The sequence below is a fragment of the Phyllostomus hastatus genome, unplaced genomic scaffold (assembly GCF_019186645.2).
Source record: "Phyllostomus hastatus isolate PE091 unplaced genomic scaffold, TTU_PhHast_1.1 phas_scaffold_387, whole genome shotgun sequence".
In the NCBI taxonomy this organism is placed as follows: domain Eukaryota; kingdom Metazoa; phylum Chordata; class Mammalia; order Chiroptera; family Phyllostomidae; genus Phyllostomus; species Phyllostomus hastatus.
Window position 1 is genome coordinate 2,673,066 of NW_025334027.1, and position 27,270 is coordinate 2,700,335.

General features: G+C 50.2%; 1 protein-coding gene across 4 annotated transcripts; it reads left to right on the forward strand.

The window, feature by feature from the left end:
* DGCR8 (DGCR8 microprocessor complex subunit) lies at nucleotides 1-26,915 on the forward strand. 4 transcript variants are annotated; one of them, XM_045819799.1, is made up of 16 exons: nucleotides 3-156; nucleotides 449-516; nucleotides 4,649-4,862; nucleotides 5,267-6,261; nucleotides 6,710-6,869; nucleotides 9,485-9,627; nucleotides 9,789-10,071; nucleotides 12,389-12,586; nucleotides 12,833-12,934; nucleotides 13,670-13,768; nucleotides 15,446-15,528; nucleotides 20,651-20,751; nucleotides 21,081-21,187; nucleotides 22,462-22,589; nucleotides 23,829-23,942; nucleotides 24,913-26,915. In XM_045819799.1, exons 4-16 carry the CDS (start codon nucleotides 5,542-5,544, stop codon nucleotides 24,994-24,996), a joined length of 2,322 nt encoding a protein of 773 aa, XP_045675755.1. In that variant the 5' UTR covers nucleotides 3-156; nucleotides 449-516; nucleotides 4,649-4,862; nucleotides 5,267-5,541; the 3' UTR covers nucleotides 24,997-26,915. The 4 variants fall into 4 exon arrangements, with proteins under 4 accessions (XP_045675752.1, XP_045675754.1, XP_045675755.1 ...); XM_045819796.1 differs by lacking the exon at nucleotides 449-516 and having other exon boundaries at nucleotides 1-156; XM_045819800.1 differs by lacking the exon at nucleotides 4,649-4,862.
* The last annotated feature ends 355 nt before the right edge of the window (nucleotides 26,916-27,270 follow it).

Genomic DNA, 27,270 nt, shown 5'->3' on the forward strand with positions numbered 1-27,270 from the left:
CGTCAAGGCCCGCCCTCCGCTCGCCCGCGCGGCAGGCGGGTCCCGCCGACCGGGGAGAGCCTGGGTGGCCTTCTGGTTGGCGGTGGCGGTCGGCTGTAAGGGTCTTCCTATTGTGGTCGGGCTGCGGGCAGCTCGGGCAGGCCGCGGGCGCCGGAGGTAGGTGCGGGGCGCAAGGGGCGCCCCGCGGGCCGGGCGGGAGCTGCGGCCTGCGAGAGGGTGCGCCCTTACCCTCTCGGGCGGAGGGCCGCAGGCCGGGGCGGCACGGCGGGGCGGGGCGGGTGGGCGTGAGGCGGGCATGGCCACGCGGACTCTCGGCCATTGTGAGACTCTGTGGCCGCAGTCCTGGGAGAGCGCTGGCCCGGGGTTGCCCCCGGCGGGGGGGTGGGACGGTGGGGGACTTCGGCTGGGGGGCGGGCCGCCACTGGTCGCTTTCCGCCCGTGTTAACAGCCCGAGTGTAAAGAAACACCCCTCGCCTTGTGGGCCCGAAGCCGTAGCATCGCTTTCAGGCGGGAAAGGTATGAACATGGTAGTGTTCGCTTACGACCCTGCGGGAAATCTGAGAAGTCGCCCAAGTCTTTTTCTCCGCTAAATGCTCATGGATTGAGTATCACGTTGATAATCGGGATGTGGTTTTGTTGTAACAACGGTCGTGGTAGAAGTAAATGTAATGTGGCAACCTGTTGATAGTGATACCTGTCAAGTATCATCTGATGGACTTGGGTTGCTCATGGTAGGAATTTGATTTACAGTTTTTGCATGCTTGCATGTACCTTGTTACCTGATGCTTGGCAGTCGAGGCCAACCACTAGGACGGGACACTCTGTTTCCTGGCAGCAGAAGGGACTTTTTAGTCATCGGGCTATGGGCAACCCCGACACAGGCCTTCACTCGCTCAAGGGAGTAGATGGCCAGTCGATGGTGCTGCCTGTGAATACAGGATGTGAAGCCCGTTGGAGGATGACAAAAGGAATGGATGAGGTCATATTGGTGCTGGGTTGGGCGAGAAGGCACAGCAGGAGAGGCTTGACCTAAAGGCCGCAGCCACAGCGTTGTACTATCACAGTCGGTGCCTCTGTCAGCCCAGTAAGTGGGCTCCCAGTGAAGAAGGGTGCTGTCCCAGTGTGTTGGTTTTGCCCCTGGGTCAGGGATTCAGGGAAGCCTGCTGTGAGTGAGCCTGCTGCTGGCTTACAGTCCCGCTTGGCAAGCAAGGTTTGCATCCCTGTGTTCAATCAGCTGAAGCAGTAGTGAGGCCAATGGCGGGATGAACCATCCTTTGAACCCTTTATGGCCAGGCACTGTGTGGGGCAGGTCCCAAATGTTTTATAGTCTACCCGTGACCTTGGGGGTAGGAAACATCTGACTGGTTTACCCAGTGAAGCTGTGGCTTCTCTTGTGGTTGCCCTTTTCTGCTTGGTGATCTCATCCAGCTTTCTGGCTTTAATGCTGTCTCTCCTTGACATCTCCATCTCTAGCCCCAGCCTTCCACCTGTGCTGCAGCCTCACCTTTCTAACTGCATCTTCCACATCTCTGTGTGTTCCTTTGCAGCCAGGTAGCCACGGCCAAACCTTTATAAACCCCAGTCTTTATCCCCAAACACTGCTCATGTTGCATTCACCACCTCAGTGCATGGCAGCTCAGTTCTTGAGTGTGAAGCCACATGGATTCCTCCGAGGTGTCCATGCAGTCCTCAGGACATTTCTCACCACCTCTGGCTCAACGCTGGTGAGCCTCTTAATTCTTCTTTTTGTTGTCACCCTTGCCCCTCCCCCAACACCCACCTGAAGTTTTTTTGGACATAGAATGGTTCTTTTAAATTGCAAGATAGTGTAGCCCTGACTGGTGTGGTTCAGTTGGTTGGATGTCATCCCATGAAGTGAAAGGTTGCTGATTCCATTCCCGATTTGGGCACAGGCCTGTGTTGCAGGTTTGGTCCCTGGTAGGGGCACATGCGAGAGGCAACTGATCAGTTTTTTCCTCACGCTGATGTTTCTCTCCCTCTCCTTTCCCTCTCTAAAAATAAATTAAATGAAATCTTTTGAATTAAATTGAGAGTGTAAAATTGAGGCAGCACATACTGAAACTAGATTGCTTGGGTGGTAAAGTAGCTCCACCACTTTCTAGCTATGTGACCTTGAACAAGTTGCTTAACCTTTCAGTACTGTATGACCACCGGCAATTGAAAATGCATAAGGTGACCTGGCTGTGTGGCCAAGTGGATTGAGCACCTGCCTATGAACCAAAAGGTTGCTGGTTCCATTCCCAGTCAGGACACATGCCTGGGTTGCTGGCCAGGTGCCCAGTTGGGGGCATGAGAGAGGTAACTGATGGATGTCTCTTGCACATCATGTTTCTCTCCCTCTCTCCCTCCTTTCTCCTTTCTTTAGAAATAAATAAATAAAATCTTTTTAAAAAATGCATAAAATGCCTAGAACAGGCTCCTGCTGAGAGTTGGCTGCCACTGCTGTCCTTAGATCATGTGACCTCCCTGCTTGGACCCTCCCGATCAGTGGGCCCATCTCAATTAAAAGCCAGAGCCCTGGTCTTCCTTGCCCTCATTGACTTGGCCTCCAGTCGTATCTCCTTGGCATACTGCTCTCGCCTGCCACACCACACTCCTTCCCCAGGGCCTTTGTTCTCTGTGTGCTTGGAATGTCCCCTCCTCACACCACTACTGCCCACCTGGCTCACTCTCCTTACCTTCAGATGGACACCAGCCGTGAGACCTTCCCTGTCCACCCTTTCCGAAGCTGTCTCCCCTTCCCCAGTTCTTTGTTTTTTCTTGAGCACTTCTCAGTTTTTCTTAGTCATTACTTGACTCCTGCTAAAACGTGAACTCTGGGGAGCAGGGATTTTGTCTGTTTGGTGTCCTCAGCATCTAGGATAGGGTGTGTGTGTGCCATTTGTAAGGTGTTCAATAAACATTTGTTGATTGAGTGGAGAAAGCTCGCATAGGGAAAGTAAGGAACTTGTCCAGGACTGCCCCGCTATGGGGCTTTGCCCCAGGAGCTGCAGCCTTTTAGGGCCGGGCAGGTTTTCCTGGTCTCCCAAGGGGTGCACACTTTCTCTCCAACCCACCCTTTGTGCCTTTTCAAGGCTTCCTTTCATCAGTTATTATCATCTTTGCTTTGTGCTTTTATATGGCTGTTTCTTAGCCTTTTAACATGGTAGCAGGTGTTCCCTGTCCTGTACTGCCATTTGTCTTCAATCCCCCCATTTCCTCATGTCTTCATTTTAGCTTTTTTAAAGCCCCCAGAGTCACAGATTGGCTCTAGTTGGAGCTGGGCAGACCTGCCAGGTGCTGACAGGTTTGGCCCTGGTCTGATCTGTGTTCTGTAGCACTGGGCATGCTGACCTGCCTGTCCTTTTCTTAAAATGATCTTTCTTGGTTGCCAGGAGACTGGCGTTACTCCACTTGGTGTTCTGGTGCCTCTCTGGCTGCAGTCTTCTCAGCGTTTACTGCAGTTCACTCTTTATCTGTCATTATCTATGTGCTGCATTTCCTTCATCCTTAGCACCTTTGATGGAAACATTTCTAGGGGAGGTATTGTGTTAAGTTACCATTGCACCAGAACAGTAAGGACATCTTAGAATCTTGGAAATAGAGTGACAGCTCCATGGTCATTGCCCTTCCAACTGCCCAGGTGGTAAGGACCTTGTCTCTTGTTTGTGGTAGTGCCTTCCTCAGAGTAGACGATCAGTGTTTGGTGAATTAATTGATTAAATCTAAACAAGTCTGGTTTATATGCTGTGTTACCTTCACAATATGGCCACTATGCTCTGTCCCTTCACTGCAAACTTTTTAAATGTGTGATGTCTGCTGACTCCTGTCTATGCAGTCAGGCTGCCCCCTGTGCACATATGGGCATGCATGTGCATACCTGTGCCCGTGTGCATGGCATATTTGTATATTTGTGCATCTGCACTGTGTATGTGCCCCCTGCATGTGGCTTCTGCTCTGATGCCTGTGCCTCCTGCAGACCTCTGGGTTCAGGATTGCCCCCTGAGCTTTCCTTCTCAGCCTCATGTCAGCCCTCTTGTCCTGCTTCCTCTGGAGTGAAGCTTCTCAGAGTTGTGTCCTCGCCCCTCTTCTTGCTCTGTGTTCCCTCTCTGGATGGCCTCTTTTCTGTGGTTTTGACGACTACCGCCTTGCTAAAGCATTCTGGCCCCTTTTTCTGGGCCAGTTACAGTTCCAGAGCTGTAGACTCAGCACCTGTTGGACAGAAATGCCTGGAGGCTTCATCTATTCCCCTCTGTGGGCTCCTGCCTGAATGCTGGAACACGTGTTCCTCCAGGAAAAAGCCTCATTGGCTTTCAGTTCCCTCTTGTCTGTGCTCTCCACCTCTACCCTGTTGGCAGAGCAGTCAGCTCTGTGTCTTCACTGTTCTAGAAGGCTCCTGTCCCTCTTTCATACCTTGGTCCTCTGGCCGAGAGGACTCCTGTGCCTTGGTTACAGGGACTGTGCCTGGTTAGTCTCCTTTCTCAAATAGGGATTGAATTGTGGCATGAGGGTCACCTCGCCCTTGGTGGCTCCTCATTGCCCCCAGGGTGGAGCCAGGCTCCAGATGGCACTTAGAACTCCCTGGGCCTCGGCTTCAGCTGTCTCCTGTAGCTGCCCCACCAACCCTGGCCTGGCTCCCTTCCCACAGCCACCACCCCTTCCTCTACTGGGAACAGAACCACGCCACCTCTGGCGACTTCAGCACGCTGCATCACTGTCCCGGTCCACGTGCCACCTTGTGGGCCCAGGAGAGCCCTGGGGTCCAGGGTGGCAGAGCGCCTGGCTGTGCCTCTGAGGCCCTAGTGCTGCAGAGTTGAGCTGAGGGTCTCGCGCTCGCCCTCTGACTGACCCAGCCCTGGCAGGTGAGTAGATCGATGTTGCTCTAATGGCCGGAGGGAGGCCGCACACCTTATGTGTGTTCTGGAAAGGGCGGCCTTGCACCATTTGCTTGCTTACTGAAGAAGCTGAGGGGAATGCTGTGGTGAAGTTTAGTGTAGGTTTTTAAAAGATCCTTTTGAGCCTTAAGATAACACTGTTTTTATGCTTCTGAAGTAGGGACTACAGTGGACATTTAATGAAATATTTAACTTTGGACTTATCATTTAGGTCTTGAAGAAAAAAGTAAAGGTAGTGTGTTTTAAAGCCTACAAGGTTCTCTTAGACAGTATTATTTTCTTTACTACACTGTTAATAGCACTTGACTCTTGGTACCAGGGAAGCAGACCGTTTCTGTCACTTGTGACGATGTTTTTAAATCTCTTTGCAGGTAGAAGAAGAAAGGTGCCACTTTGGCACGAAGAGAGAATCGCTTAGTCGTCAGTCATTTAAGCTGAGTGCATTGTGATTTCCAATAATTGAGGCAGTGGTTCTAAAAGCTGTCTACATTAATGAAAAGAGCAATGTGGCCAGCTTGACTAAGCCGTCAGCGTGTGCAGCGCGGGCAGGACGGCACCGGGTCTCGACGGACTTGTGCATGTTAGCTGTATAGATTTATGTAAGGTTTTAAAACTGGTCTTTTAAATAGTCTTAACTACTTTTACTATGGAGACATATGAGAGTCCCTCTCCTCTCCCGCGTGAGCCCGCAGGAGAAGCGGTGATGGAGAAACATGCTTGCCCCCTCCAAGCGCTGCCCTGTGAACAGTCTCCACCACCTCCCCTGCAAACGTCCAGTGATGCAGAGGTAATGGACGTTGGCTCTGGTGGTGATGGACAGGCCGAACCCCCTGCTGAGGACCCACTCAACTTCTACGGAGCTTCTCTTCTCTCCAAAGGATCCTTCTCTAAAGCCCGCCTCCTCATAGACCCGAACTGTAGTGGCCACAGCCCGCGCACCGCCCGGCACGCACCTGCGGTCCGGAAGTTCTCCCCTGACCTTAAGTTGCTTAAGGATGTAAAGATTAGCGTGAGCTTTACGGAGAGCTGCAGGAGTAAGGACAGGAAGGTGCTGTACACAGGAGTGGAGCGCGACACTCGTGCGGAGTGCGGTCTGGCCCTTAGCCCTGTCAGTGGAGACATGCATGCTTGTCCCTTTGGTGGGAGTGTTGGTAACGGGGTAGGCATAGGGGGTGAGAGTGCTGATAAGAAGGATGAGGAGAATGAGCTGGATCAGGAAAAGAGAGTGGAGTATGCAGTGCTCGATGAGTTAGAAGATTTTACTGACAATTTGGAGCTAGATGAAGAAGGAACAGGCGGGTTCACGGCTAAAGCAATCGTGCAAAGAGACAGAGTGGATGAAGAGGCCTTGAATTTCTCCTACGAGGTATGTCAGTGACCTCTCCTTTGGAGTGCCCTTAACAAAACCCAAAGAGAGGTGTTTGGGGACTGCAGCATCTTTTGAAAACTGTTGTTGCAGAGGAAAAAAGCCCATATAAGGTGGGATAACAATATGGAAAAGAAACCAAGGTTTTTAACTTTAACGAAAAGTTTGGCTGACAGGCCTGCCTTGTACCTTTTACCCAACCTGAGTTGGAAGGTGCTGCTGAGACGCGCTCCCTGATGGTGTGTGTGCCTGGGCCGAGCTTTTTGGCTTCATTTGTTGGTTTCATCCCATTTGTTTTTTTCAGATGACCATGCACCGTAAAGGCACACCTAGGTCCCCTTGAGAGCGTCTCATTTCTCTGTTCACTCTTCACTAGTGTTATTAAGCTTGCCCGTGGTGCAGGAATGTAGGTGCCGGGGCCATGGTGTCTGAACAGTATGTCTTGCAGGACGATTTTGACAATGATGTCGATGCTCTTCTGGAAGAAGGCCTTTGTGCTCCCAAAAAGAGGAGAGTGGAGGAGAAATATGGAGGAGACAGTGACCACCCGTCTGATGGAGAGACGAGTGTACAGCCGATGATGACCAAGATTAAAACAGTGCTCAAAAGTGAGTTGGCTGGTAAAAAAGTAGTGAGTGTTTGCTGGGCAGCAGAAGTGCAGGTTTGAGAGCCTTTGGGACACCAGACAGCAGTCTGGGCATACTTTTGAGTGCAAGGTAATCGTTTTGGCGGAAGGGGACAGACAAGACACAAGGGATGCACCCAGAAGCAGTACCACCCGTGTGCATGTCATGGTGTGTGCTGTGGAAACCACACAGAGGCTGATGTCTTGCAGAGGAACTGGGAGGGAACTTCTGACAGGGTGGGGAGTGCACCCCTGAGGAGGGGACATTATTGTGTTCTGGGAGATGACAAGACTGGCAACTAGTGTGTGTGGAGGCTGAGGCCAGAGGTGGGTGCTTAGCATAGTGGCACGTGAAGGTCGAGGTTTAAGTTCTAGGCTCTTTCACTGTTGGGGTAAGCCACTAGAAGCGTGGAGGTGTCGAGGGGAAAAAAGGATGGTACAATAAATCTTGTTCTAGCATAATTGCCCTCAATAAAAATGTTAAATCTAATGAAATGCTTTTTAAAACAGGTCTAGAAATGTGTTATATTTTAAAAAGTTAAAAGGATACCGATACTTGGAAAAAATGTATCTTTGTAGTTGGTTGTAAAAAGAGGCAGGCAGGTGTTGTTACACAGTGTTTGTCTAAAGGCACAGCTCCTGTGGCTGCAGCACAGCCTGTGTACTTCAGGTAGGCAGGGTGGGAGCTCCTGTGGGACAGGTGGAGGTCTTCTGGAGGTGCAGACAGTGGGATTTACACTTGGATTGGGGGACAGAGTGGAGAGCAGTGGGGAGATACCCAGAATTTTGGTTGTGCAGCTCCTTTGCCAGTGCGGTGCTGGTCTGGGAGGAGCCTGTCAGTTTCTCTCTGTCCTGGCAGCACCTGTGAGTGTCCGGGTTGAGATGTTGGGCAGCAGAGAAGGGCCGAAGTGACACACGGGGACTCAGTGGGCAGATGGAAAAGGGAGTGGCACCCCAGCACCAGGTCCCTACCCAGCAAGGAGGGCCCCAGGATACCTTAGATTGAGGGGCAGGGTGCAGAAGCTGATGAGGTGTGATGGGGGGAGTGGGCAGGTGGTATGCAATTTCTCCTGGCTGTGGAGTGGACACGTCACTGGTGAGTGGCATGTGTCTGCCCATGTTGGCCAGTGGTTGGAACAGGTTGGGCGTTGAGTTCATTGATTGCAGGTGGAGATCTGCTTGGGTCTGTCTCCACTTTTGAGGAGGGGTTAGAGGGCAGTCCTCACCTCACCTTGGTGTCTTTGGCAGATTTGCTTTGTCCTCTTTTTGTGGTTTCAGCAACCTCATTCTGTGCAGGTAAAGCCAAGCCCATTCTGAGCGGTGCACAGGTCAGCAGTGTGCCTGACGGTTCTGTATGCCTGCGTGGGCACAGCCTTTTCCTCTGCAGCCTTTGCCACCTGGAAGCGGCGCCTCCCTTCTAGGAGTTGCAGCTCAGTCCTTGTGCTCACAGACTGTTTAGGCACAGCTGGGGCTGCTTTATGACCACTTGTTGTCATAAATGAGTGGCCCACATGCACCCGTGTCCCATGTTGTGGTTGGCTTGTATTTCATTTGCTTTTTCTCCTAACTTAGCACAAAGCTGGTGTAAGGCAGCAGCTTCTTGGCCCTGGCTCATTGGGGAGAGTGCCTGACAGGGTTCCTGCACTTGACCTGCAGCACTTCCTCCCAGGGACCATCCTGATGTCCGCTGTCCAGTGTTGGCCACGTGTGGTTGTCAGGCCTGGGGCCCTCCTTGCTGGGCAAGGACCTGGCACTGGGTTCCACCCTCTTTCCCATAAGAGTTGCTGGTGCTGTTTTCATTGTGCATATATTTTTGTAGATTTCATTTGCCTTTTTTCCTTCTGTTTCTAAAATTTTTAATTTGTTCCCAGTATCTGGAAGAAAATTAAGTTTTAGTTATCTTTGCCTTATGCTTTTCCCAGCAACTGGGCCTGGCATCAAGTGGATAACACGTCTTGAGCTTTTTGTTAATGACTGCCTGTAAAGCAGGGAAGGGGTTGGTTGTAGTGGTTTAAAACTGAGTAGGTTTTTTTCTAATTTGAAGTAGTATTTTATATGCTGGTGAGAGTTGTACATCTTAGGTACGATGAAGACTTGTCACCTGGTCACAGGGCATGGTGTTCAACAGGCATGACGTGCAATTTATTAGCGAAGCTTACCCAGCCCCTGTGGTGTCTCTGGCCACAGCCAAGGTGGGAAGGTGAGCAGTTGAGTGTCCGTGGTGCTCACCAGCTGTGGAGGCAGCAGCTGAGGCTCCTTCATGCACCACATGCTGTCCCAGGCCAGGAGTACAGCAGTGAGCAAGGTAGACCCTTTGTTGCTGTCACAGAAGGACTTAGAGTCTGTTGGTTAAGCCCAGATGAACGAGCACAGCGAGAGCACCGCTTCATGCAGAGGAGGTGCTAGGGGCTGCCAAACAACAGGCAGGGCTGGGATAGGCTCTGGAGGGTGGGGCACTTCCCTATTTGTCTAGTTCTTAGGGCTTCTTTTCAATATTTGATCCATTTTGCTGTTTTTGTCTGCCGCATGTCATAATTTTTAAGAAGTCCCAACAGTTTTTGTGTTTTTCAAGTGATTGTAGGATGTTCTTCTGTGCAGGTCGTGGCCGCCCACCTACGGAACCACTGCCCGATGGGTGGATCATGACATTCCATAACTCCGGAGTCCCTGTGTACCTGCACAGAGAGTCTCGGGTGGTCACCTGGTCCCGGCCGTACTTCTTGGGAACAGGAAGCATACGGGTAGGGGTTGCATCAGTTGTGAATGTAGTCTTGTAAATTGGCAGATAAGAACCTGCATGTCTGCACCCACTGCATCATAGCTGACCCTCGGCAGGGGAAAGACAGGATATTCAGACCTTTGGGGTCATTCCTGTAATCCATTGCCATTTTATTGTCCACAGAAACATGACCCTCCTCTGAGTAGCATCCCCTGTCTGCATTACAAGAAAATGAAGGACAACGAGGAAAGGGAGCAAAACAGTGAGCTCGCCCCTAGTGGGGAGGTATCCCCTGTCAAACCCCTCAGCCGATCTACAGAGCTGGAGTTCCCCCTGGAAGAGCCTGACTCCATGGGGGCCGACTTGGGGCCTCCAGATGAGAAGGACCCGCTGGGTGCTGAGGCCGCCCCTGGAGCCCTGGGGCAGGTGAAGGCCAAAGTTGAGGTGTGCAAAGACGAATCAGTTGGTAAGTTTCCAGAGGGAACTCTCTTTCCCCTTTGCTGCCTTGCACTGTCTGCAGGGATGCCACTATATTCCACGCTTCTGGGGTGCCTGCCCCTCTGCTGAAGGCCATCTGTTCCTGGTTATGTGTGTGAGGAAGGAACTGCTGGGGACCTCTGTCTACTCCTGCATGGCTGCCAAGGCCCCACGCCCTGTTTGGAGAACCTGCTGGGGTCCCACACTCCAGGCCCCTGCTCCTGGGCTCTGCAGGGCCCACGTGGCTAATGCTGCCATGGAGGTGGCTACTGTCAGTGCAGACCTTTCTTCTCTGTCACTTTTATGTTTTCCTGGAGTCTTGCTTTTTCCAGTAGGATGTGTTTGTGAAGTGTTTTGATTTATCCTGATGTGCTCAGCGTGAGCTTCTTCAATCCACGGATTCAGTGTTGGGAAACTTCCACTATTCTGTAGGCATTTCACGCTTAAACCCTGCAATTGCTTTTTGGGTGTGTGCTGGTATTTTTCACTCTCTTCTGTGTCTTTTAGCTTAGTTCTACCCATTCAAGGTCTAGTTGTTTCTTCAGTGATGGCAAGCCGTTTTAGCCCACCTGCTGAATCTTGTTCAGAGAGGACTTTGTGTTTTCAGGACTTCTGGTTGTCTGTCTTGCTGCCTGGCTTGTCTCATAACTATTTCGTGTGAGGAGCCCTGGAAGAGCTAGGGGGATGGCGTCTGGGGGATGGGGGAAGGAGCATGATGGGTGGGGCCTCGGACACCTGGGGAAGGTTTGAGTCTCACTGACCCCCAGCTCCTGGTGGATGAGCCTTTGCCTCTCCTCAACCTGCCTGACTGGTGTTGCCTCCCTCCCCAGTCCAAGTTGGCTTCCTCTGTCTTCTGTTGGTGTGCTGGGGCTTTACTCAGCGACCTAGCCAGAAGGGAGCTCTCTCTTTAAGGCAGTGGTTTATTTTTTCATACCATCTTTTATGCACGTGTAAATTAATATGTCCCTGTTTTTTTTTAAAACACCTGCCTCTGGCTTTTAACCTCAGTGCTTTCTGAGAGGTGACCACTGGTGCTAATTTCCAGACTTCTCTGAATTCATATGTAAAGAAATAACATACCCTATTTTTCGGACTATAAGACCCCCCCCCCCCAATAATGGTTGTTAATGCTGCTGTTGAGTTCTGTTTACATTTACATTGGTGAAATATTATGTTATTTATGTTACTAAATATTTTACCACTTTTTTTTCTTCAAAAATTTTTTTTTCTGTTTTCCTCTAAAACCGAGGTGCATCTTATGGTTTGAAAAATACATGTAGTTTCAGCTTATAATTAAGTAGGTGCGAGTATATTGTTTTGTAGCCTTTTCTCTTTTTAAAGATTTTTTTTTTTATTTCCAGAGAGAGGAAGGGAGGGAAGAAGAGAGGGAGAGAAACATCAATGTGTGGTTGCCTCTCATGCACTCCCAACTGGGGTCCTGGCCCACAACCCAGTCATGCGCCCTGACCCAGGAACCGAACTGGCAACCCGTTGATTTGTAGGCCGGCACCCAATTCACTAGGCCATACCAGTCAGGGCTGTAGCCTTTTGTTTTAAAAGGCTACATCTCAGTTTTTCTAACAGAACCCCTCCCTCCACCTTCTGTTGGCACTGTTCTTAGGGCTGGGTGTGAGCCACTACATGCGTGAGTGGTAGGAGGCAGGTAGGAAACTAGTGAGGCCGATGGGAACCTCTAGGAAGTAATGGGTGGGGGAGGTGGTAGGTGTGGGGGTAAAAGTAGGAGGCCCTGGGGACCTTGCTGAATGGTGAGGGGAGGGGTACTTAGTGGAGGCATGGCATCTGGGGGAGCTGTGGGGTTGGGCCAGGGACCAGGTGGGGAGAGGTGTGATGCGTGCCAAGGCCTGAGCTGCCTGGGTGTGTTGCTGAATTTGGAGGCTGCCAGGGTGGCTGGAGGGGAGAGAGCAAGATGGACAATGGGTACACAGCTCCTCTGACTACTGTTGGCAGTCAGTGCCTGTTTTGATACAGGGGCAAAGGCCCTGAAGGCTGCCTGATTTTTTTTTTAATCTTCCATTAAAAAAGAATTTTTTTTGTTCTTTCTTCAAATAAACTAAAAGAACATCCTAGAAGTTTGCTCATAGGGATCTGCCATAAAAACTTGAACCACTTGAGTGACTGGACCTAACTCTTTGCTTTCCTCGCCCTTCCAGAGGAATAGGGCAAGAGCAGTGGGGATGGCGGGTGGGAGCTGTCTGACGGGAGGCCATCGCTGTCCAGTTCACTGGGCAGAGGAGACAACTTGATGTGGAAAATCAGTCATTTGGTCCTCTGGAAATCTTGTGCAGATCTTGAGGAATTTCGGAGCTACCTGGAGAAGCGTTTTGACTTTGAGCAAGTTACTGTGAAGAAATTCAGGACCTGGGCTGAGCGGCGGCAGTTTAACCGGGAAATGAAACGGAAACAGGCCGAGTCTGAGCGGCCCATCCTGCCAGCCAATCAGAAGCTTATCACTCTGTCTGTGCAAGATGCACCCACAAAGAAAGGTGAATTGGGGCTTGAATTGTGACGTTGGCAGACTGGTTATACTGGTAATTTTTCACTTGATCTTAAAATGTATACTTTGCGTGTGAGTTGCATTTTAATTCAAAGCTTACGTTTACCCTGCAAATACACGTTCATGGCAATGAGCCCCTAACACAATGACCTGGTCACTTGGATGGTGCCAGGTCTGAGCGTTAGCTTATAGGAGGGTCCTCACACTGTTTTTGAGATGGTCTTTTTTGTCACAGAATTTGTCATTAACCCCAACGGGAAATCTGAGGTCTGCATCCTGCACGAGTACATGCAGCGTGTCCTCAAGGTCCGCCCTGTTTATAACTTCTTTGAATGTGGTAAGTTTACTTTCCCGTTTCTCAGTCCTAAGGTCACACGCCTTACTTTGGTCATGGCTGGGGAGGCAGGAGCTGGCTTTAGCTGAGTTAGAAATGAAAGGGAAGGACAGGGAGAAGGGAGTTGCAGATAGGCAGCTCAGTTTTATGGGACTGTGTCCAGTCTAAGGGTCAGTGCCCTCTGCTTCCCCTCATTTGTTCACAACCCCCTTCCTCATCTTTCTTTGTTCCTTATTCTGAGGAAGGCCTCTTGCTGTCTCCGGCTCCCCCAGGTAGATGAAGGGATTTCAGGCCTCCACTTCCCATCAGCTGTCTCCTGTCCATCCTTGTCACACCTCTATGAAAACCAATTTGTCTTCCCCCTCGAAGCCAGAACCTAGGAATTACTGACTGTTCTTGTTGCTTCTTTGGCTCACTACATCTGTGCTCCCCTGCCCCTCACAGTCCTGTGTCTGTTTCTCAGATGTTGGTCCCTGTCTCTGGTGTTTCTACCTCTGACCTCTTGTTTCCCCTCTGCCTCACTATCCCGTGGTCCCCATTTACCGAACTCTTCCAGGTGTGCTCCCTGCCGCCCCATCTCAGCTCCATCTCAGTGTCTCAGGGTGTCCCCTTGTCTCTGCCTTCTGGCAGCAGCCCTGACCCCACTTTGTCTGTTGGTGTGAGCAGATGGTGTGTGTGTGCATGCATGCTTTTAATGTCTTGGCAAGTGTGTTTTAAAACAGTGATTTTAATTTTAAGAGAACCCAAGTGAGCCTTTTGGTGCCTCGGTGACCATTGATGGTGTGACCTATGGATCTGGAACTGCAAGCAGCAAAAAACTGGCGAAGAATAAAGCTGGTAATGTGCCTGCTTAGGTTCGGAGCCCCACGCTACTCGCTGTGTCTGCCCCTCCCCTGGTCTGGGGAAGGCTGAGCAGCAGCCCATGTGGGAGGGGTATGGGTGTAGAAATCCATTTTATTTATGTAATTATCTCTTTTGATTTTTAAAAATTAAGTGCTTATTGGGAAAGACTCATATATAGAAAGTAAAACCTGAGAAATACAAATAGAAGGTCCCCTTCTCTTTTCATTAGCAGCTGGCCTAAAAGCCCCCCCCCCCCACCCCCACAGAGCTGCCTAGGCTGTGCTAGGCACATGTTTTATAGTAGGTTTGTGTTTAAAGCGAGCAGAATGTGGGTATGCTGCAGATGGAAAACAGGGGAGCCTGCGTGCTGTTGGCATTTTCTTCGAGTGGTTTCAACATTCATGAGGACAATATCCTGAGTCCTTCAAACTCCAAATTTGGGACTGCCACTCACTGAACACAGCATAGCAGATCAGTGAGAAAGGTTATGTTTTTTGGTTAAAACTCATTGCTCTTTTTGACCATGTAGGTGCCATTTGCTTTTGTGCCCAGCACAGGTAGCTGCGTGCATTCTTTTCCAAAAGCCATTTGTTCCAGCATCAGAGCTATTTAGCCTCTTAGGAGTGGACCACATTTCAGGGGGGGCATTGGGTGCATTCCAGGCCCTGGCACCCATAGGTTGATTCTTGAGATTTCTACCATTCCCATTATTGTCCAAAGCAGCTCTGCCCCTTCATAGTGTGAAGTATGTCAGTTGTATTAGTCTCACTGGGTCTCCAGTTAGTGAGAGTGTTTTTGTTCTTGGGACTCAGCATTTCCCTTGTGTTGCTTTCCTTTGTCAGTGTCTGCTGAGGACAAGTGGGGTAATATGTTATTGTCTGCCCTTCCCCTGTGAGGCTGTGCTGGGCTCACACACTCCGCACCATTCTCCAGGAAGGCCTTTTGTTGAGCTTGGAGAAATTCTGCCAAAAGACTTTGTTCAACAGTCTGGGTGTTACCAAGGTTATAGAGCAGATGACCCTCAGAGCAGGGCCCAGGGTGGGGGGCAGAGACATCCTGGTGGCAGGGCGTTGCTGCACTGCTCCCCATGTGCAGGGTTCTACTCCTTCTGCCCAGACCTTGCTGCTGTCTGGACGCCTGCACTTGGATATCTTGCAGGCACTACAACCCTATGGGGTCAGACTATTGCACCCCTCCCCCACTCCTGTGCCCCACTTTCCCCACCTCAGTGGTGAGTGGCAGCCTTGCTCATTCGAGCATCCGTGCTTAGCATGGCTCTATCTTGCAGACGCTTTCTCCAGAGGATCCTTTGGATCTGGCTGTATCTGCCTGCCACACTTACGTACCCTGCTGAGTTCACTGTCCTCCTTACTTGGTCCAGGTTCTGCTGAGCCATTTGCCTGCATGTCACCTGATTCCTCTCACATGCAGATCTCCTCTCCTAATCTGCTACAGGTGCCTCACGGCACAGGTCTCCTTTGCTGGGGATATGCTCTTTTCCATCCTCTGCTGTCTCTGTCTCTGCAGCACTGCTGCTTCACGGTGCTCTATACCCCCACTGAGCCCTGGGGTCCCTGGCCCTCCCTGCAGAGGAGCCTGTGTATAGCTTGCCCTGCAGATGGGAAGCAGGCTGGGCCTGAGCCCTCATCCTCAGGGCTTTTCTTTTCATAGCGAGAGCTACGCTGGAAATCCTCATCCCTGACTTCGTTAAACAGACTTCTGAGGAGAAGCCCAAAGACAGTGAAGAGCTTGAGGTGAGTGTCATGGCTCTGCCCTGTGGGGCTGTGACTGCAGCGCAGCCTGTCCTGCCCTGCTGTGCGGGTGCCCCCAGTGGTTGGGTCGCCCAGACTTCAGGTTGTGTTGTTGGGTTTTACCTCATGAAGGGGAGCTTGCTTGTCTTGGTGAAAGCAGGGGAGAAATGTCGTTTCTGTCCTTGTGACACACGGTTGATAGTGGGAAGTGGCTCGTGTGTGATGAATGTATTTGGGAGCACATCAGCTTTCTTCATAGATCGGGAGCGGACCTTTGAGGCAGAGTCAGCAGCAATTAGATTGTTCTTTATGTTAAGAACCACTTAAAACTACTGTGAACTTTTGTTTGTTTTTGGTATATTTGACTCTATGATTTGTAACAAGGCTTCTCAAACTCCGAAGAATGCTTTTTTTATACAAGCTTTATTGATACCTGTTTCATATACCATACATTTTACTATTTTAAGCTCAGTAGTTCAGTGGATTTTTGTGTATTCAGATTTGTATGATCATCACAACAGTCTAACCTTAGAATGTTTTGGCCGGCACTTCCAGTGCTCCCCTTCCCTAGCCCCTCAGCACCCGGAAATCACCGATTCACTCACTGTCTCTCTGGGTTTGCTGGTTCTGGACACTTCCTGGGAATGAACCCCCTCACATGCGGTCCACTGTGTAACTGGCTTCCTTCACTGAGTGCGCTGGAGAGCGTGTTCTCCTGTCTGTTCCTGGGTTACTGAGCTTTTGCCAAGACTAGATGTTGGGTTTTCTCAGATGACTTTTCTGTTTCTGTTGAGAGGATCATGTGGTTCTTGTTTTTTACTCTACTAATATGGTGATATATTACATTGAGTTTTTTTTTTTTAAGATTTTATTTTATTTTTATTTTTAGAGAGGGAAGGGAGGGAGATAGAGAGAGAAACATCAATGTACGATTGCTGGGGGTTAGGGCCTGCAACCCAGGCATGTGCCCTGACTGGGAATCGAACCTGAGACACTTTGGTTCGCAGCCCGTGCTCAATCCACTGAGCTACGCCAGCCAGGTCAAGTTTTTGAATGTTAAACCGACCTTGCATTCCTGGCATAAATCCTACTTGGCCATGATGTACAGGGTGTAATTGTTTTTATGGGTTTCTGGATTTGGTTTACCAGTATTTTGGTAAGGACTTCTGTAGCTGTATTTATTTACAGGGGATGCTGATCTGCAGTTTTCTTAGGATGTTTTTGTCTGGTGGTGTTAGGGTAATACTGGCCTCAAAGAATGAGTTGGAAAGTGTTCCTTCCTCTTCCATGTGTTGGAGTAGTATGTGAAGGAGTGGTGTTAATTTTTTAAACATTTGCTAGAATTTACCTGTGAAGCCATCAGGGCCTAGAGTTTTCTTTGTTTGAAGTTATTTAATGATTAGTTCCATCTTTTTACTTGTTACACATCTATTCAGATTTTTTTCTTTCTTTTTGAGCCACTTTTGGGACTTTGTATATTTCTGGGAATTTTAAAATTTCATCTAGGTTATCTAACTCATTGGCATAAATTTGTTTATAGTATTTCCTTAACTATCCTTTTTGTTTTGGTAAGGTTATGATGTAACTTCTTTAATGCTTGATTTTAGCAGTTTGAGTCTCTTTTTTAAAAATTCTCATCTGAGGATATGTTTAATGATTTTTAGGAGGGGGAAAGGGTGGTGGGGGTGGAGAGAGAAATATCGATGAGAGAGAGAACCATCAATCAGTTGCCTCCCATGTGCACCCCAACTGAGGATGGATCCCGTGGCCTTTTTGGTGTTGTATGGGGACAACACCCCAACCACCTGGGCCACCCAACCAGGGCTCAAGTCTTTCTTTTCTCAGTCAGTCTAACCAGAGTTTTACCAGTGTTGTTGACCTTTTCAAAGTTCCAACTTCTGGTTGGTTTTGTTGGCTTTTCCTTTTTTTTTTTTTTTTTTTTTTTTAATTCTTTAGGTGCTCTAGCCTTTCTTGTGCTAGTTTTGGGTTTAGTTCCTTCTTTAATAGTGTCTCATGGTTAGTGTACTGATTTGAGGTTTTCTTTCTGTATAGCTTACAGCTATAAATTTTCTTCTGTGTACTGTTTTAACTGCATCCCATAAACTTTACTGTGTTGTGTTTCTGTTTTCATTCATCTCAAAGTATTTTTCTAATTTCCTTTGTAATTTCTTGAACCCTTGGTTATTTTAGTTTACATAATATATTTGTGGCTTTTCCAAATTTCATTTAGTTACTGATTTTTAACTTAATTCCATTGTGTAAAAGCAGTTAGTCTGATTTCAATCAGTCCTTCCATGTTCCTTTAGGCTTGTTTTGTGACCTAACAGATGGTCTGTCCCGGGCAATGTCCCATGTACGTGTGAGAAAAGGGTATATTCTGTTACTGGGTGGAGAAAACCGGATGTCTTTTAGGTCTAGGTGATGTGCAGTGTTTTCTGCGTAATTATTTAATCCATTATTGTCAGTGGGTATTGAAGTCTCCAGCTGTTAGTGTTGGATTGTTTACTTCTCCCTTCAGTTCTGTCAGTTTTTGCTGTATGTACTTTGGACTGTCAGTTGCTTTCATTTGTAATATTTGATATAATAAGAAATATCTGTTTGGTTTTTGACCTTGGTTCCTGGGACAGAGCTAAAGTAATACAGTAAGTTATTTTTTTGTTCCCAGTTCTTGAACTAGCTCCAGGTTGATAAAGGTGAATGTAATGTCTTTTGTTATTGTTTTTTTTTTTAACTTTTTAAATTGTTTTGGGGTGGGGGGAGAACACAGTGATTTGTTGTCCCACTTATTTATTTATTCAGTGGTTGGTTCTTGTATGTGCCCTGGCTGGGGATTGAACCCATAACCTTGGCTCATCAGGATGACGCTTTGACTGACCAAGCTGCCTGGCCAAGGGTGTTCTTACTATTCCCCTGTCTACCACATTGGAGTTTATTTATGTTAGCGAAGTGACTTGGAAAGACCCTAAGGAAGGGGTGAGGTGCTGTTTGCCAGGGGAACCTACATTTAATTAGAGGGTTGGAATTTTTAGCCCCACCCTTCATTCCACCCCCACCCCCAATTTCCAGCCAAGGGGGTAAAAGGGCTGGAGGCTGCCTGCGTTAATCACTCATAGCCAGTGGTAATCAGTTGTGCTTCTGTAGTGAAGCCTCCATAAAAAAACGTAGCCAGTGGTGTTTAGGAGCCTCTGGGCTGGTGAGCCCATGGAGACGGAGGAAGAGTGGCGTGCTTGAAGAGGGCGTGGGAGCTCTGTGTTCCTGCCCTTCTCCAGTCCTTTGCCCTGTGCCAGCACATTTCAACTGGAGTGCCACAGAATTTTTAGAACGTTCAATACCCTACTATTTAGTCAGGGCACTGACCTCTTTTCCCTTAGATTGTCAAGTAAAAAAATGACAACCGCCAATACAGCAATAGTTGTCCACAACAAAAACCTATTTTTTTGTCAGATTGGCGAACATTTTTTGGTATGCCACAGAATTTTAGTAATTAGTTTATGCGTGCCCTGAGATGAAAAAGGTTGGAAATTGTTGGAATAGGGCACTGTAGGTAGTTTGCATTTTCCAGCAATTGGTCTGTTTTATCTAAATGCTTGAATTTATGGGTATTGGGTTCTCGGTGGTGCTCCCTCGTGGTCCTTCCCTGTCTGTTGGGCACCAGTCTCCCAGCTCTCCTGTGCTGTGCTTAGGGGGTCCCTTCTATCCTTTGCCTTGTGCTGTCTTGAGCAGGAGCTCCCACATTCCCCTGACCGGTTAACTACCAGCTACCAGGTCATTGTGTGTGGGCCTTTGCCAAGGCCTTTGGGTGTTTTGGGGCTTCTGGGCACGCAGCGCACGCGTGTCCTGGCTTTAGCTGTCAGGGAGAAATCTGAAGCTGCAGGGTACGCAGGGTCTCCTCCTGCTCGGCCAGATCACAGGTCCACAGCCCAGGTGCTGGCTACTGGTTCGAGTGGGTTTCACAGGGTGAATGAAAACTGAACATTGCTGATGGGTTGGCTGCCTGGCCAGCCATTAAGGATGTGTCCAGGGCCTGGGCCTGACTTCTTATGAGTAACTTTTCCTGGAAACTGATCCACACTGATGTGGGCCCTTAAGAGTGGAAACGTCTTGTGGGCACCTGTTGGAAGAATAGTAGCCAAATGATAGCAAGAGGATTTCCTGCTGACAGAATCGGCAGTTCTCTTCAGAAACAGTGCCTTTCTTTCCTCAACTCAGTCACAGTAAACACCCCACTGCCCTGCTCAGAGGAGCTGTGCCGTGTGTTCTTATAAGAAGAGGGGAGGGCAGCGGAGAGAACACCATGTGGAGATGGGAGTTTTGCTGCCACAAGCCAAGGAAAGCCTGGGGCCACCAGAAGCTGGACAAGTCAAGGAAGGAGCATCCCTGAGAGGCTTTAGGAGCAGGGCCCTGCTGACACCTTGACTTTTGGACTTCTGGCTTCCAGAATTGGAGGAAATAAATTTGTTGTTTTAAGCCACCCAGTTTGTGTACTTTGTTACGGCAGCCCCAGAAGACTGCAGCCCCCACTGGGAGGTGGGCCTTGCTCCTGGGTTGCTTCCCGCATTTACCAGTCACTCTTGCCTGGCATCTGTCTCGGTTGTGCAGGACTTCCCTTTTTCTCCTTACCTGGTGAAGTGGTTTCCTGTTAACCTTTAGTAATCTTTCTGTTCTTTGATCACAACGATCAGCTTTACATCCAGGATGACTTTGTGTTTGAGATGAGAGCCTGGCGAGGCCCTCTGCAGCCTTCCGGGAGATCGGCTGATAGAGAACGCAGCTTTAGTCGGCTTGTCTCCTCTCTTCTGCAATCTCACAATGATCTTCACGTTTTTCTCCAAAGGTGGTTTATCTTGAGATTTCTGACTAATTATGTGAAATCTGAAGATCAGATTCAGAAAAGACTCCTTAGACTGGTTGGCTGTGTGGCCCTGGCCCTTGGCTGCACCAGAGTCTGTCAGCCCGTCCTCAGCACTCTTCAGCCTGGTTCAGTGTGGCTCCTTGTCTGTGTCTCAGAGGGCCAGCTGGACAGTTGAAGAGGGGTGAGAGGTGCTCCCCAAGGCACTGAGGAGGACAGGAGCATGGGAGCAGCTCTGCAAGGCCAGCACTTAGGAGAGGGTGATTTGTTTTATAGTATTTTAACCACATCAGCATCGAGGACTCACGGGTGTATGAGCTGACCAGCAAGGCCGGACTGTTGTCTCCCTATCAGATCCTTCACGAGTGCCTTAAACGGTAGGTGGGGGCTTCCCGTCCTGAATCAGGTTGTGGGGACTTCTTTCTGGGTGCCCAGCATCTTTACTGGCTGTTTACCCTGGCTTAAGAGGCCATACTAAAGGCTGAGCCATTACAAGTATTCTCTGCGGGCACAGAGGCCTTGTAGTCTCTCAGAACCCTGTGGGAGGGGGTTGGGTGTACTTGGAGAACCTCATCCTCTTCATCCAAGAATCACTTTTGGGGAAAGGGTTGGCATTGTCTTCAGAGAGCCCTTAAAGAACTCTCTGGAAGCAGCTATTTCTTCCTCCTCAGCTGATGTCAACCATTGTCTTTGTTTTCTCCTAAAGAAACCATGGAATGGGTGACACATCCATCAAGTTTGAAGTGGTTCCTGGTAAAAACCAGAAGAGTGAATATGTCATGGCGTGCGGCAAGCACACAGTGCGAGGCTGGTGTAAGGACCTCCCCCCCGCCACTGCTGACTGTGTAGTCAGATGACTGCTGGGGTGTTGCCCTATTGGCACCCCTCAATGTAGTCTCTCTGGGAGTTTTGAGCCCCTGTGGCTTGGCCTGGGGCCACTGCTCTACCGTTGCTCCTGAGTTCTGGCCATGTGTGCACTGACTGCGTCCAGTAGTGTCCGCTAGCATTTCACGTTGAAATCTGGAACATAGCTGGCCCGAGATGTGGCTGTGACAGTCCTCTCTCTCTGCTTCCTCTCTCCTCTCCTCCTCCTCCTACCGGGCTTGGACTGGTCATTCTGTCTAGGCCTTACGTTCCTCTCCTGCCACCTCCGTCCCCTGGCAGCTCTTGGTCCCTGTGGTATTGGGGGACATCCTGCTCAATTGGTAGCAGAGCCTCTGGCTTGTCACACTCTGCATCTCTGTGCTGGGCGTGTGCTGCCCCTCTGCCTTCTGGTCTGTGTGTGCTACCTGTGCTCTTTACCTAACTGGAGTGTTGAAGTAACCGCTTTTTAGAATATTTTAAAAGGAAACTTTGTGTAACTACTGTAAGCACAAAACCAGTGCTGTATAAATTAGAAGGTATGCACAAGTTGACCTGTGGAAAATGCAGGGCCACATGGAGACCTGGTGTGTCCTCCGCTCCAGGATACACCAGCCCCACTGAGAAGTGTTCCTGAGCAGGTGGGCAGGGTGTGAAGTGGAGGAGGGGTCCTGGTGTTGGGACTCCCTCCTCCAAGCCGGGAGGCCCTGTATGGAAGTGTGGCTTGCCTTGGCCTACTGAGCCAGAGTGCCCACTCAGTACTTGCTATTCTCTAGGCCCACTCTGCATCCTGGCCCTGCCTTCCCTCTGTTTAGGAGCCTCCTCCAAAGCACACATACACTCTGGAAACTCCCCCTATGGGCCTTCCACTGCCTGCCTCCAAAGAGCTCAGGCCACATGTTTCATGATACCTTGTTGCTGCTTGTCTGTGTGCCTGGAAATGGGGGGATTATGCTGGGAGGAAGGACTCTTAAGACCTACCTTGGTCGCGTCCTGGCCTTCTGGAGCCTCTGATGGGCTGTCCTACGAAGTGGGGTTGGGGTGGGTCCTGGTCCGGGGTTTGTGAGGTGCCAGTGCTCTTGGTAGAGAGCAGTTCTTTGCCCTTTCCTGTAGAATGTGCCCTTGGCTCAGGTTGGAGGGGGCAGGTGAGCTCCTTTTTAGGCAAGGTGGCTGTGTGGACAGCTGGGTGTGTGTGACTTCTCTGCATATCCTTTCCCTCTTCACAGGTAAAAATAAGAGAGTTGGGAAACAGTTAGCCTCTCAGAAAATTCTTCAGCTGCTGCACCCACATGTCAAGAACTGGGGGTCTTTACTGCGCATGTATGGCCGTGAAAGCAGCAAGATGGTCAAACAGGTAACAGAACCTCTCTCCCAGCCCTGGAGTCCCACTGTCATGGGGGACAGAGTCAAGCAGCTCTGCTCGTGTTCATGGCCGCTCCTATTGGGCTGTCTGTTGGGCCATGTCTGTGACTTTGTGGGGGTGGGAGTCTTCCCTGCCCAGAGGGCCTGGACCTGGCTTGGCAGTATGGGGAGGGGACTAGAGTAGCGGGAGGTGCAGATGGTGAGTGCTGCCATCCTGACTTGAGTGCTTAGTCCACTGACAGGAGGCCTTATGCCAATTTGAGTCCACCCAGTGGCTGAGGGAGAGTGAGCACACAAGGGCAACTCTGGGCAACAAACACAGTACTGACCTTTAATTCAGCAGCCTGCGTATCATCTCTTTTGCTTCTGCTGCTTTTGCCAAGATCTTGAGATTTAAACCAATAGTCTTAGGTTTGTGTGCTTTGTCGGGTGGAGGGAAGTACCGGGAGGTGAGTATTTATTTTTTCCCTGATGTTTATAGAAAGTCTGTATTATCAGCACCCCAGTAAGTGGAGGGGTGGTGGTGTAGATGGTAGGGACTGCAAAGGGTGAGGAATATGCTGTGGATCCTCAGACTATTCCTGAAGATTCCCTTGTTCTAGGCATGACAAGGCGGGGTGAGGGAGGTGACAAGGGCCCCCAGTGTGCTTAGGGGAACCTCAGGGTATGTGTTGAGAAAACTTGGGTGCAGTGCAGATGGTGTTTATTGCACCTTTTGTATATACCTGCTTCTGTGCATCCTCTTGGGCTAAGATTGAGGGAGAAAGAGCCCACTTTGGCTGGAGGGCAAGAGGTCCAGCGCAGGCACAGCCCAGCATGGGGCTTTTGGAGGGCAGGTGGAGCCTGGCATCCATGGGACAGCAGTTGTCCTGAGAGATGGGGGGTGTTAGGACATTTTGATCTTGCACTGAAAGTCTAAGGCATGCAGAGAGCTCAGTGACGGGCTGATGGCCTCCTGGCTAGGGCCTCTTCAGGCAGAGGGCTCTGGGCATAGTGAGTGCCTGGCTGACAGCTCTTTCTGAGGCCATGTCCAGCTTCACTGTATCTGGGCAGGAGTGGAAACAGCCAGGGTGCTTTTGTCTTGTGGAAACAGGAGGTTGTGGCTTTCTGTCCACTGAGGATGGGGCAGTGGGGGCAACATGGACTGCACAGCGTTCTCTGCACAGGTCGAGGGTGGGGCAACTGGTGCTGGGCCAGGGCAGTCCTGAGACGGAGGCACTGTGCTCCCCAGGAGACCTCAGACAAGAGTGTGATCGAGCTGCAGCAGTATGCCAAGAAGAACAAGCCCAACCTGCACATCCTGAGCAAGCTGCAGGAGGAGATGAAGAGGCTGGCCGAGGAGAGGGTGAGCACGGCCGTGGCTCTTTCATCCCCTTGCCCCCGAGGCAGGGGGAGGGGGCCAAGCTGCGTCATATTGTGGCATCTGTGGGGAGAAAGCTGTCTCCTAAGAACCTGTCACTAGTTTCTGACACCCTGGCAGTGCCCAGGCACCTGAAAAGCCCTAATCCTTCCACATTCAATTTGTTTGTCCTTGAGCTTCAGCATTCGTGGTACTCGTGCTAAATCACGAATGCTGGCAGCCCTGACTTGTGGTTGTGAAGGGCCCTGCTGCTGTGTGCTGACTCTGGGTCCCCAATAGGTGCTGGCTGTTTGAGGACAAGGACAGTGTACTGGCCAGGCAACCCCCGCGCCCCCCAGTTCAGGGTCCTGTGGGTGACAGACTGCTGTCCTGGGTCTCTTCCTCTTGGAGTCCTCAGCAGTTCCAAGTGGGGAGTGTGGTTCACAGAACAGTTAAACTGGGGTAGGGCTCAGTGTCCGTGCAGCTTTCTAAAGCCAAACATTCAAGGGGCCTCTGGGCTGACCTTGTCAGCTGTGGCATCAGCCTGGGCCCGAATAAACCTTGAAGGAGGTGTTGTCTTTGTGGCCTTTTGGGTCCACGAGAGGCCTCACTCCTGCAGGTTGGGGGTTGGGAGAGAAACCCACCCAGGTGGTATATCCTTGGTGGCTGTGATCTCCTTGGCCCTTCACTTTTTAGTGTATGTCCTTATTCTCAGGGAATCGCGTGGTACTCTGCTGTTCAGGTAGAGTACCTGACCCTCCCAGTCAGCTCCCTGTGCGGCCCACTTCCCTCCCTTCTAGCCTGAAGTCTCAGAGCAGAGATGCAGAAATGCCCTCCTGCTCCAGAGGCTGCCTGGCACCAATCTACTAGGCTCACCCCACCCATCCACCTGTTCCTCTCGGGAGCTTCTTGCCTGAAGGTGGGCTGCAGCAGGTTCTCATCTCACTGGCATTTCTGACCTTTGTTGTTTTTCTAGGAGGAGACTCGGAAGAAGCCCAAGATGTCTATTGTGGCATCTGCCCAGCCTGGCGGTGAACCCCTGTGCACTGTGGACGTGTGAGGAGGTAGCAGACTGGGCATGGGGGCTGCCAGCTCTGCTGCTGGGGAGACCACGCACCGCGCACTCTGCAGCCCCTTGCCTCCAATCTAAGTTCCTCTCCTACAGCCACACGTCTGAGGGGTGGGGCTCCAGTACGTGGGGACAGCCAGGGCCATGTACTGTACCATACCGTACCGTACCATTTCCTTGGGGGCCACCCACAGGTCTGAGTGGGCATGTTAAAACATCAGCTCAGCCTGCCTGCACAGGTGGAAGCTGAGCTTGGAGATGACCTCTCTTGTATGGACTTACTGCAGACTGGTTTTATGAAGGTTTTCATGAGTTTTAGTACACAACCTGCACTGACAAACAGTAGTTGATGACAAGATGAAATGAGAAAGTGATGGTCGGGTCACATGGCACCCTGTGCCCAGGACTCACATGGGCCGCTGAGGGGCCTGGCGAGAAGGCTCGTGCTGGCAGCCCTCCCCTTCCTGTCTCCTGTGTTCCCCTTTCTCTGAAAATGTTATAACAGGAATGAGCATTTCAGACCGTTTTGGTTTAAAATAAACACAATGTTAGAACTATTTTTCAGAGATTGCAGGCAAATCATCAAGGTGATTTATTCAGTATGAGCCTCAGTCTGGCTTTTTGCCCAAGCCCTGAGCTGGGGTGTGGTCCATTTTTCTTTTTTTAATTTTTAACTTTAATTTTGATTTTAGAGATAGAGACACATGGATTTGTTGTTCCAGTTATTTACACATTCTTTGGTTGATCCTGTATGTGCCCTGACTGGGGAACAGATCTGCAGCCTTGTGTATTGGGATGACATTCTCTAACTGCGCTGCCTGGCCAGGGCCTTCTGAGTACGTCTTAATGCTCTAAAAACACACCTCAGACATCAAGGCCCCTTACCTGGCCTCTGGCAACTTTTTACTAAAGATTTTTGCACAGTCAATTCCCTCTGTCCGCTCTTAATTTTTAAAGCTTTTATGATATTTTAGCATTTGGAAAGAAACAGTGCGTAGAAGATAGATTTGGAATTATGTAGCAGATATGAACAGTTAATGCATTTTAGCACGTGGATTTATTTAAGAGGAAACAAGGACCTTTAGTGCAATCCACTCTTGATCACAAACTGGCACTCCTCTCCAGAGGTGGTGCCGGCACATGGACGGTGGCTTCATGGATTTCAGAGGCAGCTGCCTTGTGCAGCCAGGCCTGGTGACCAGCTTACTCCTGACCAGCAGCCTGTGCTCTCCAGGTGGCCCCTGTGGACAGGTGCAGGGGTAGATGTGACCCTGGGTTGTCCCCATATGCAAGGCAGTGGTGGTGAACCATCTGTTTCCTGTCCCTGAGTACCTGTTCAGGGTGCCACATGCTCACGGTGCACTGCCAGATACAGGAGCCCGGCACTGGGTTGCATTGTTAACATTCTTGGGGTGTGTCTGTCCTCCACCACATCCCCTGTGGATGCTGTTTGCTTCCAGGAAGACAATGTTGGCCTTGTGGGCCACCCAGTGTATCCCTCCCTCGGCGCCTGTGTGACCAAGGTTGGCTTCTGTGTTGACCTTTATAAAACAGAATTCTCAATCAAGTTGCTGTAATTATACACTTGCTTCTGTCTTGCCTCCTATCTGCAGCTGTGAATAATCATTTGACCGTGACTGTTTGCCCTTAAAACAGGCAGATGCACCATTGTGAACCAAAGCTTTGTGCACGTGTTACTAGAAGTGGGTGAGCCTCACTGCGGCCTTCCCAAGTCTTTCCTCTGTCCCATGTGTGGGTGCGAGTGTTGTGTGCACACAGCTGTACTGTGAGGGTGGAGGGCAAGGAGAGCCTCTGCTGATGCCACCTGTCATGTGCCTCCCAGGTGGCAGCTGGGCCATTGCTGTTAACAGTGACCCTTGATTGGACATATAAAACAAAACTGACCAAAAGGTTGACTGGTGTTTTTCTTCTTCCTGACAATGGGAGATGGGGGGCCTGGTGGACCCTCAGTTTGCCAGAACCTCTGGAGCAATCCTCAATGGGCTAGGGTGTTTGCCTGGACACAAACCCAGGAATGTCCCTGCCCAGCTTTCCTTGGTCACCATGCAGGTTGCTTTCCTGCAGGGCTAGCTGCGGATAAAAGTTGAGGTTCCTCTCTTTGGTGCACAGGAAGTGGGGTCTAAGCAGGCAAGGCCAGCCCCTTGCCCTGTGCTCCTTACCCCACATACACACTTGGACAATGGCTGTGAAGTCTGACTGCTTTTCCTTGGGCTTAAGCATAAAATACCAAGTTCTGCTATAACT